General features: G+C 37.0%; 1 protein-coding gene across 1 annotated transcript in view; it reads right to left on the reverse strand.

Moving 5' to 3' along the window:
* TTN (titin) overlaps window positions 1-10175 on the reverse strand; it is a 285745-nt gene extending 275570 nt beyond the window's left edge. Inside the window, exons 1-6 of the mRNA XM_065880462.1 lie at window positions 9963-10175; window positions 7629-7732; window positions 5184-5387; window positions 3410-3697; window positions 2842-2927; window positions 2490-2734 (exon numbers count right to left, since the gene is read on the reverse strand). Coding sequence (XP_065736534.1) covers window positions 2490-2734; window positions 2842-2927; window positions 3410-3697; window positions 5184-5387; window positions 7629-7719 — 914 coding nt within the window. The 5' untranslated portion in view covers window positions 7720-7732; window positions 9963-10175. The remainder of the gene's footprint in view (window positions 1-2489; window positions 2735-2841; window positions 2928-3409; window positions 3698-5183; window positions 5388-7628; window positions 7733-9962) is intronic.
* Between the last annotated feature and the right edge of the window lie 2072 nt (window positions 10176-12247).

Consider the following 12247-nt stretch of genomic DNA (forward strand, 5'->3'; position numbering starts at 1 on the left):
TAAAGACACGATTAGCATGACATGAGTGATTAGCTGCAGGTTGCAGGTAAGCCCATAACTGCGAAAATCAATGTAATTTGAGTCATTATAGGAAAATGCTTATTTCTGCTCTTACAATAAAAAGAAAATAATCACCTGGTCACAACTAGATACAATGCACCTTATTCAATGAAATATATTTGCCTTTCTCTACAACAAAAATCAAGATTAGACTGTGAGACATTTTAGGAAATTGTCTATCCTGGATAACCATTATTTTCTCCACAAATTGATATTTAAATTTCTTATTTTAAAGCAAATTTGGGGGGCTAAATAATTGGGATTGTTATCAATGAATTCTCAGTACTTCGAAGACAGTCAAAATACTCCATAGAATCAGGGAAGCTCTGTAATTCTAAATGACTCTTAGGCTTGGATTAAAAATACGGTGAGGTTGTTATCTCCCCCAGAAATCACATGCGGCCTGTCTTGTGATTTCGTGGTATGCAAACTTGGAGTTAGCCTGAGATAGAACACTTTTTTTGATAGCCAGACACATTTTTAAAACTAGCTTTTTGGTCAAGGCTTCACATGAGTGTTTACCAATATCTTTAAAGTGGCCACTATAATAAAGACTGGAAAATATCTGGCATTTTTCCATATATTTGTTGGACATTACATTGCCTCTGGTGTGAAATGCTTGTCTTTTGTCAATTTTTTTCATTTGTGTTGCTTGTTTTTTCTTTAATAAGTAATTTGTGGAAGCTTTTTGATGTATTAGTCCTTTGTCATAAGTATTGCAAACATTTCCCCCGAGATCCACAGTTTGCATTTGCTTATTTATAGGGTCTTATCCAGCATCAACATGTACAGTTGTGTAGATTATGCACTGTTTCTAGGCTTGTACAATTCACACTGTAGCCACTGTATGCTTGTTTTAATATTTTATGGCAGAGGCAATGACATATCTCGAGGAAGAGGCACCCTTAAATTTTTTTCACAAATACACTGTTTGGTGTAGCAATGACCTTGCTTTTGCCATACATAAATTTTTATTTTTATGTTGTTGAGTCTGTAAATCTGTTTTTAAAAGCTCTTCCCTACAGTTGTTTTCACAAATTTTCTTCTCTTTTATTTTTGTGATTTATTTTTTAATTTAGCTCTTTAGTCAAGCTGAGATTTATTCTGTAAATAGTGTAGGTACAAGTTTATATTTGGTTTTTCCCAAATGGATAGTTAACTGGGCCAGCATTCTTTATCGAGTAAAATATCCTTTTCCCCACTGAACTGAAAGGTCACTTTGATTAAACATTGAATTTCCTGGATACTTGAATTCTATTTCTGGACACTCTGTTCTGCTTTGCCCATGTATTTTCTATTCATTTACCAATACCATACTGTTTTGATTACAGTAACTTCACAATAAGTTTGAATATTTTTTAGATCAACTATCCATTTATTATTCTTCTTTTAAAATTTTTTGTGGCAGGGGAATTTTCTCTACATTTAAAAAATTAAATTGGTCAAGAATCACTTTTTTATTTACTCCAAATTTTCCCCTTTTATCAGTTTATCGTGTAAAAAAAACCTCAGCATGTTAAGCTAAATCCCAAAGTTTCAAATTTGCTATGGATAATTTATACTTGCTTACATATTGGATTGGCCAAAAAATTCATTCGGGTTTTTCTGTAAAATGTTATGAAAACTTTTTGGCCAACCCAATAGTTTCTGAGCCCTGATGATACATTCTTACTTTCTAATATACCTCCATATTAACTAAGCATAGAAACCTAACAGAAATCCATTTTATATTCTAGACAAAATAACATAAGCACATGCAAAATATTTAGAAGGTTTTACTTATTATTAGAGCAGAAGAACACTTGTATAATTATTTTATATCTACAAGAAACCTTCAACTAATTATCTCACTGAACCCTCACAACACACCTTGAGATAATTCTTACTGTGTTTCTCTATAATTTACAAATGACACGACTAAGACCTTAAACAAATTATTTAACTTCTTTAGCTCTGGTCACCTAGCTATAAAATTAGGGGTGATAGTTCTTAGAGGTTGCTATGAATATTTAATGAGATAATATACACAGAGTGCCAATCAAATGTCTGACATAGAGAAAGTGGTCAATGTATATTAGTGATTATTTTATTATTATAATTATTTTCTAAGTCACATTTTAACAAGTAATCAAGCTGAGTGAACGCAGGGCTTCCAACCCTAAATTCTGTGCTCTTCTCATTTCGCTGTGCTTTTTCTTGACTCCTAAAGCAGATATTAAATGGTATACAAATAAGAATTCAGAATTAGAGTTTATAAAGTTCTCCAATTTACCAGTGGACAGTGAGGATTTGTGAAAATCATAACCAGTGTCTTTTTGGTTTACCTCCTTTATCACACCCTACATTTCTTATTTCTTCCTTTTATCTCTCGTCTTATTGGATTAAACCTAATTTGAAAATGCATAATGATCTCTTTTAAAAGGCTTTACCTGACCGGAGATGGGGTCGGTGCCCGCACATGTCTGACCGGGGACGGGGAGTGTCTTATCGGCGATGGGGACTGCTGTCGAGCCAACTGTGCTTTGGCAGCAATGGATGGTGGTGTGGGAGACCTTGACTTTGGCTTAGGAGGAATCCTGGGAGGTGTTTTATGTGGCAGCTGTTGCCCCGTGGCACCATCTATTACCATCTCAACTGTTGCAATTGATCTGGCATCAAAGTGGGCTTCAATCTTCTGTAAAAGAGAAAAACAAAGCCCATGGTGAGGAGGAATTGTTGATGAAGAAACAATCTGAAAGGCTTAAAACCTGACAGTATATATTAAAAAAAAAACAAAAAAACCTTTTCAATTTGAGTTTGTCGTGTTTCTGAAATCTGAGCAGTCGAAACAATTGTCTTCGTCTTTTTAGCGGGTACTACTTCTTCACCTGTAGGAAGGGAAAGATAAATATTTAGACGGGAGCCCAAGGACCCATTTTTAAAGGGATTATGTTAATTCTGACTACAAAGTCAATAAGATTTTGTGTGTCCCAATGGGCAAAAATGCAGAAAGTTTTGGATGTTGTATGAATATAAATTAGCTTTAAATATAGAAACTATTTATTATTAGATATGAATTTAATTAGAATCTTTTTTTAAAAAATTCCATCGCTTGCCAATAATTTGAAAACATAGATGACTTAATTGAAATACTTCCCAGTTTCTAGTAGGGTTAAAAACCACAGACTGCTTCAATGATTCTAAACTCCTGCGCGAACCTCAGAGACTTTTCATGGGTGTTGAAATGCCAGCTTTCATTTCAACTCACAGCATCCCCAGACCCAGAGGGAAGGCAGGTGGACCTCTGACCCCACTTGGTCCTAAATCCTTCCCCTTCCCTGCTCCCTGTTCCTCAACCTCCAGCACATACCTTGAACCAGTAATTCAGCAGTGGAAGTAGCTCTTCCAACGCTATTGGTGGCATTTACTGAATAAGTACCAGAGTCTTCAGGGTACGCTTCCGCAATCAGTAAGCTGTAGAGGTCGCCTTCTTGTGAAATTTGAAAATCAAGGGAGCTGTGGATTTCAGCTCCATCCCGGTAGAACTTCACCACAGGTGTAGGGATTCCAGTCACTCTCACTTGGAGTCGCACTTGGCTTCCTTGTCTCACGGTCATGCTCTGCAGCCGTTGAACAAAGTTGGGTGGTGCTGTCTCCGCTGCAGCGGGAAGGGAAGAAAATTAGGACTGGCGCCAGCCAGGGCACTCCCAACAATCTATTTTTAAATGATTACAGCTCTGGTGTCCAAACCAGGCAATGGCTAGCTGAACCAAACATGCTTGACTGTCCTTGAGCCCAGCTCATCCATCAGATGACAGTAAGAGCAGAGCCAGGAGGTGGCAGAGGGCACCGCACCACCATATTTGATTTGCTTTGTCTTGTTTAGCTGTTCTAGGCCACCACATTTTTTTTTTTAAAGAAAAAGCCTAGATCTTGTTATGACATTTCTAGAGGATATTTCCTGCACTTCCTCCCAACTTCACATCTAGCATTATATTAATATGTTAAGATAACTTTACATATTTCAGGAAGTTGCACTAAAATGAATTCCAGTGGTTGGTTTGCTGGATACACCTGTGACTTACAGAATCATTAAATTTTAATTTAAATTAAAAAATCCTAAATTGGCTCCAACTTAATCAGTATTCAAATAACCCAAATATGTACTTGCATTTAAAATGTTAATCCAAATAATGACACGATTTAATGTTAGATGCTACAGAAAGGGGATTTTTTTGGCTAATTATGCTGGAAGAAATTTTTAATAAAATAAATGTGAAGGGTGAGTGGGATTAATCTTGACATGTTTTTGAGTAATAAACAACAGCAGATGCTGTCAACCTTGTGCATTTTCCCTTTCTGAATTTTCTGGATGTATGTTAAAGTTCATACCTAATGTTACGTGATGTTCCTTCTGTTTTGGTCAATGATAGCCCTATACTTAAACAGTGCTGAACGTATAGTTTATTGGATAAACATATATAACATTATGCAGCTCATGAAAGATATTGTTATGTAATGTGTGAAGTAATGCAATGTTCTTTGTACTAATGTCTTACACAGAAGTAAAGGATGGAGAAAAATGACAGAGGCCACAAAGACTTGTGGTAACTTTTGTGGGGAAACTGTGTCCTGCATTTGAAGAATAAACAAGCATTTGCCCTATTTCTGTGTATGCTTACTGTGCAATGTTTTTAGAAATGGAAAGTAAATGAAGCATTATTAAATGTTATAGCCTAGAGCAGTATTTCTTAAATGGGTGGTCTGTGGACCACTGGTATCAGAATCATCTATGTGCTTGTTAAAGTGTGAATTCCTGGAGATACGCATATTTCCTTAGCAGGCATATAGACAAGGCTCCAAGCCTTTCTACTTGCTCAGAAACACGATTTTTAATATTTCCTTAATATAGTTTTGAATGCTTAATATGTGTATAGAGGAACTAGTTCTCAGCCACTTTTTTGAGGAAAACCAAATTCCAAAAGACAACCAACTTTGCTATCAATGCAGTGTCCAGTGGGTCCTTCTCTAGATTTGAGATGCATCTGCTTGTGCTCAGTAGCTTTTGGGGGACTCCCTTCCCCAGATCCTGGAGATGCGCTCCGGGGGTGGTGCAGGGGACAGGCAGGTCCCCTAAAGCCTACCTGTCACGAGAAGCTCAGCAGTACTAGTCGCTTGTCCAGATCCATTGGTGGCTCTCAGGGAGTATCGTCCACTGTTGGCTTTAGTCACGGCGGGGATCTTCAGGCTAGCGCGGCCATCGCTAAAGGAGATCTGCACGCCGGGCAGAGTGGAAGTGGAAATCACCTGGCCATCCCTAAACCAGCTCACCTCAGGAACTGGGAAACCTGGAGAACAAAGAATTCATCTTTATGTTTGGGGCACTGCAAAGTCCTCTGTTCTGTCCCATTATGTTCACTTCCTTGTCCTAAACCATAAAAGCTATCCAGAGAGTCATGCTATTTAATGATAGTGAAATTTTGACAGCTGTGTGATGAAAGTGTAAACTTACAGACCATTAGGAAGGTCTGTGGGTTCACGTGGAGGCCAGCACCTTCATTCTATAGGGGAGGAAACTGAAGCCAAAAGAGGGTCAATGATTTTTCCAAGGTCCCTCAGCTGGCAGTGGCACACAGAGGACCAGAATTGCCATCACCTGCCCTCCTGCCCAAGGTTCTATCTGATGCAATTTAATAGACATCATTAAAATCATGAAGGAAATTTATAAAAATGAAGAGCCAAGGAAACGGTGAGATAAAAAGTGACTGCTGTCCTCTTCAAAAACAAGTGAAGAACAAAAGCAGCAAAGGGATCTAAAAGTTCAGCCTAATAAGCACAAGAGAACACGCTCAGCCCTCTACCTCCTCTGGGTTACAGGGACACTGTCTTCCTGACCTCTCCTGCCTTTCAAATGTGCTTCAGTAAAAATGCCATACAAAGGAGGGGCAGCTTCTCATACAATAAGAGATGGTGCCAAACCAAGTCTTTCAGAATAACATGGATACTTGGAGTTGCAGGTAGAAAAGTCAAATTCTCTTCACCCACCGTGAATCATGGAGCTAATGACTACATGTACACGGCTGGATGCTTTAAGTATACTAAAATTCTGCATTCGGAAGGCATGAGGCAAATTCAGAGCACGGTTTATTTTGCCTTTGGCATGAAGGCTGGTGATCTAACTCCTTAAACTGAGGAGGTGAGGATAAGCGAGAGAAAGTTTATTTTGTTGTCCTTATATTAGCCAATCTCCCGCTGTGGCCAAGTGAATAGTTTATTTAACGAATTCATGGGTGTTCAAATATTTTCAGTGGTGTTTTTCTAAGAATGTATTAGCACAAAGTGTGAAGGAACAAGGAGTTATGAGGAAGCCAGATTCCATTACTCCACAAGCAGGCAAACTTCCCACTGAAGCCATATGTGTTCTGCTCAGTTCAGAAGTTACTGAGTGTTATAAGATAAATAAGTAAATTATTTGGAAGTCAGAGATTATCATACAAGAGAAGACTTGAACTGGTCTCTATACATTTCTATATACGTATACAATAGAAATTGAAGAATGATTATATGTTATTTGTGCAATGTAAAATAAAGTGTTATCCAGTTATGAATAAGATTGGTACATAGACAGAAAACAAAAGGAAAGAGAAAGGAAAAGGAAATCTCATTTTACATCTTTATTATAAGCCATAAAGTTGAAAAAAAAAAGAGGAACAGTGTATCATAGAGGTACATCAAGCATCAACTTTTAATTAATCCATAAAATCTTACATGACCCGTTATAATACTGCAGGAGAAAATATTGATTAAATAAATTTGAGATTAAATAATTTTGAGATTATTTACAATATAGTTCATAGATTATCCCCATTTTGTTACACGATGATAGGTCCCAGAAACCATCCATTTTCAAAACCATCCCTAAACTGAATTATAAAGAAGAAAAAGAAGGAAAAAAAGAGACAGAAGAACTTCCTGTTAAATACAATTGTAGGGTTAATGTTTGTTTCTCTTTAATATGTGAACCAGAGTGACATATATTATTTTGGGGTGTCCTTTCAAAATGATTGGAAAATCTTTTCATTGACTAGAATCACTTAATAAAGATTGAAAATAAAATACTTAGGAGTTAGCTCATCACTGAAAGTTCTGCCACTGAGGAAAGTCAGTTGTACTGTTATTTTCCATGTAAACCCACAGAGGCTCAGGCACACAGGCTATTCGCCCAGCAGCTCCATGACTGGCCCCTATTGGGCTGGAGTTCTTGGCTTCCAGTCTGGCTCTGCAGCTGAATCCAAAGATAGAATGACCAGATTTGGTCCTATTTAGCACCTGGATTCTGACAGCTAATTTAATCCAATGCTATTTATTTTGCTTTGTGGAATTATAAATAGGAATAAAACATTTTCAAGCCATTATATTGTCAGATTTTGTAGGAACTCTGTGAACAGTATACCCTTACAATGACCCTTCCATAGTGGGCCCATTTCACAAAGTCAAAGCAAGGCTTAAACTTGCTGTCAAGTCCTACAGCAAAGTTAATGGACAGGAGGCAGAGAAGAAAAAGGGACAGTGTGAACGTGTGAGCTTACCACTAATGTGAGCCTCAAAGGTTGCGGTACTACCCTCCAGTACCACAACGCTTTGTAACGGCTGCGTAAACGTCGGTGCTTGAGTTGTCATCTTTTTAGGCACTCTGAAAAGGAAGAGAAAAGAAATTAGAAGGTCACAGCTTAGGGCCATTCTGGAGCTACTCTGAAGATGGCAGACACACATTTTCCAAATGGGTTGCTTCTCAGGTCATCTGTGGGCCCAGAGTGATGGGCAGGCCTTCTCTTTTGTGGCCTGAATTTGGCTTCTGAGTTGACTTATAGCCTAACAGAGTAGCACGTCTAAGTGGGGGATGGAAAAAAAAAAAAATCGAAGCAAGCAGAGCAAGGAATGTACCCTAGTGGTCGAAGAGGGAAGTTCAGTCTTACCGAAGGTGGGAAATCTGAGAGAGAGTTGGGAGAAAGGGAAAGCTGGAGGAAGCTGGGGGTACTGACAAATAATAGAAGATATGTGTGAAAAGTGTAAAACGAATCTTTTCATCGGTTCAATGTCAGAAAGAATTATTTTAAAAAATTTCCTTCCTCCCAATATTTTTCAGACACTGTATCTGTATTTATAAAGTTGACATAGATTCAGGCACTATTACCTTAAGTAACCCAGGTGATTATTTAAAATAGTCACCAAAACTAAAAACTTGAACTTTGCAATTTCTTTCCTAACTTGAAAAGTTTTGGAAAGCCTGGTCCACTATGCAAACCTTTTGTAGACAGAATACAGTGTTTTTTAGTCCTTAATATTTCTTCATATGGTAACTGTTCAGTAAATGTTGATACTGTTGAAGTGAATATTCAGGAAAAGTTTAAATTTAACTGAGCAGGCCAGTATTTATTATAGATCTGCAAGAAAAATACTGACTTGAGTTCTTAATAAGGAACAATGTGCAAACTCTGAAAGATGGAAGGCTGGTCTGCGATGCAGTTGAAGTGAAAGCACCTATGCTTTCATAGCACAAATATTAAAAAATCAAAGAAATTAACACGAAATCGGCAGTTAAGTTGTTTTGTTAAGTGGAAGCAAGTACTTTGCCTATCAGTTTTAGAGAGATTACGAGAAGAAATTTCTGAGACATAAATACCTTGTTATTGAATGTGACTATTCCACTATTCTGATATAAAAAGCAGATTCTCAGTTGTCAATTGCTTCATTACTATTTTTCATAAAATTCTCTATTTATTGAAAGTGTGTGGAGCAATCATCTAAATTCTGTACCTTATTGTAACTTTTTACTTAGTTAAAAAGAAAATGAAACTAGAATTCTCTGAGACAATAACATTTATATTTGAAAAATTCAGATAATATCCAAAAGAAACTGTTACCAAGAACTTCTTAGTGTAGCATATTATCCTCAGGACACAAAAATAACTTTTTGTGTCAAACTCTTCCTGTTTCTGAGCAAGTGCATCTTCTAAAAATAGCTATATTCCTTTACACCATTTATGTTTTATATACCTATATATTTATAGGCATTTACAATTAGTAATCTAATTCCAGGAAGATGGGAAATCAAGGTCTAATTTGAAATAAGAAGTCTCTAAAACATTATTTCTTACCCTTCTTAGCATCAACAATTATATCATATAATTTGAGTATGAGTTGATCTAAAATACATAGTGAAATGCTGAGTATTTTAGAAAACAATTATATTGTTTTTCTTTTTTTCCAAATTTCTAAATATATTGCAATTAACTGGCCTAAACAGGTCTTCTATTCCTATTGTTCAGGTAAATTTTGTTGCTTTAGCATTTGCTCTTGAGAGGCCTTTGTCTAATCATGGCTGAAGGTATGCATCTAAAATGTCATACTCCCAAAATAAACTCTCCAGCATTGACTGACAGCAGGCAAGTGTTCTGTCACTGTCCTGCAACTGATACCTCAGCAGTTGATTCCCTTAAAAAGTCATCAGGGTGTAGCTGATACCACATGCATTTTATCAGAGCTATTCTTGGTGTGTCTCACTTTATCACAGAGTAATATAACCTTGAACATTCTCAACAAACAAAAAAAGTCTATAAAAGAAGCAAGCATTTCTATCACCATTTCAGACCTCAACTTTTAATACTTTTAGAATGTTAGGTGCATTTAAACAATTTGAATCACTGACTTGCTGATATGCTAAAGCATCGAACTTTTGAAAGGAAAAGGCTTCGCATATTTCAAAACAGAATTTAACAAGCAGATTCAAATAGAGGATCAGAACCAGCACCAAGTAGTCAGACAAACACCTCCATATAGGCATTTAGCATACAAAGAAAATGCGGAACCAGAAACCGATAAGGGAGGGACTCTACTAATAAGAAAGAAAAAATGCTGCTCACCTGATTTCTCAGGAGTGCCCAAAAAGGGTGGGACTAAGCCCAAGGTTGCTTCTGAAACGACGTCCTATCTAGAGTTGGTTTTTTCGACCATCTCCAACATGAATCGGTGAGCCTCTAAACTTAAAAACAAAACTACACAGTCAAGACTGTGTAGTTTTGCTTTTCTATGCAATCCCTACACCCGAGGCGAGGCTGGGAATGCACGACTGCTCACGAGTCAGGGTCGGGCCCAGCCCTTATATTTGCCAGATCTGCTGACAGCCCCACATCTCAGGGCAGGGCGCTGGCTGATTGGCTCTCCCAGGAAAGCATGATGGGAGCGGGACCTATTTGGTAGCGAGCGGCGCAGACCACCTGTTCTTCTGATTGGCAGCGCTAAATTTAGTATCTCAAAAGGGGCTTTACCAAGGGAATAGAACCGTACTTAAAAACTAACTCTGTTGAGGCTTGGGGAGGAGCACTTGTTGCCCATGTTAAAATCTGAAAATAACTGGTCTGAGGAGAATTTGTGGCAATAGAAAACACTTGTGGGCAATTATACAAAACCGCTCCAAACCTGAGGCCTCTGCCCTGAGTGAGGCCCCATTCCTGTTCCCTTCCCCCATACAACCAAGCAAATGGACCTGTCAATCATGACAACAGATGAGGGAGTTTATCTCATGCGTAAGACTTCACCGTTTTTTTTTTTGAAGAACCAGTGCCTAAAAACCTCAGCACTGAAGAGAGCTCATTTATACTATCTACTTTCTCCAGAATCCACTTGTACTTTGGGGAGAGTTAAGCCAATGTTAATGAGCTAAGTGTTTATACAGCCCTGCAAGAAATAAAGTTGAGAGGCAAAATCTGAACTCTGTTTAGATTTAGCCTAGACAGTGTAAGGATTTCTTTTTTCCAGATTTCATTTTTTTCTGGCATTAATATTTACAAATATACATGCACTGATCCTTAATGAGCAGCCAAATCTTTTGTTTAAAACATCCATAGGGTTCTTTTTCAGGCACATGAAAGCTGCCTTACTAATCTCTGGAGTTTGCTCTTACTAATGGGAAGTAGTTAGGAGATGATATAGTTGCTATTTTAGAACTGAATTTAATTTCAAGCAACAGATATTTCAAATACAAAAGAGCATACCAGAAGAGCTTTAAAATAGTTCAGCTGAGAGACTTGTAAAGCTTCACTAAGAGGGAAGAAAATTGTCTTGTTGATAATAAAAAGAGATTTTTCTTAATAAAAGACTAAAATTTTAAGTTAAATTTACATCTGTAATAAAAATTTCCCCTGATGTGGAAGACCATGCATTAGACTTTTCAACTTCCTGAGTATTTCATTCTTGGTAATTATTTATACAGTGATTAACTTGTTAACATTAAACAGGAATAAAATATACTGGACAACTTATGTAATATAGCTATATAGACAAGATGACATATTTATTTAAACATTTGTCTTCTTAAGCAGTGTATCTGTATTGTTGGTATTATTTTTCCTACTACAGACGCTACCTGACAAAATCCTGTTTGATTGCTTTATTCAGAAACAACTAGTTTCATGTTATATATCTTAAAAATTATTCCCAATTAGAGACTATGTTACAGGCAACCTGCCAGTCATAAAGTGAAGCTAGACTAGAAATGTCATGTGATCTTTCTGATTTGCATTGTTAAATAGATAACTAACTGGTTATCTATTTAAAATGTGTGCAAGTGTGTGTGTGCGTGTGTGTGTGTGGTGAGTGCGTGTATATATATATGCTTTTATTTTTTTAAACAAAATACACATTTTATTTAGGTTGAAATAAACTATACAAAATTGATTTTCTTCACCAAAAATAACAGCAATATTTTCTGTATTTTTCCTAGATAAACCACAAAACACTTATTTTTGTGGGTTTTCTAGGTTTTGCTTGTAAATCAAGATGAGGCAGTAGATACAGTCATGAAAAAAGACAGAAGAAAACAGACAAATCAGTTGTCAGTATCCATGGCCTCTGATCCTGTCTTGACCATGAAACAGAAGTGTTCAACATATACCTGCCAAAAAGCTTATGAAGATGTAGGCTCAATAAAGGAATGCAAACAGCAACAACCGGATGTGGAACAAGGGAAGGCTCTTCCATTCAAACTTTAACTATAACTTGTTCCTTTAACTTCATTTGATAAAGACAGAATCTACACTGAAATCCTTGTTTGGCGAGCTCACATGTTTCTACTACAGTCTGATAATTTTCTTAACTGTCCCTTACAGATTTTTAACAGCATACTTAAAACTCCTAATATTCAAACGTC

Source organism: Phocoena phocoena, chromosome 7 (genome assembly GCF_963924675.1).
Source record: "Phocoena phocoena chromosome 7, mPhoPho1.1, whole genome shotgun sequence".
NCBI lineage: Eukaryota > Metazoa > Chordata > Mammalia > Artiodactyla > Phocoenidae > Phocoena > Phocoena phocoena.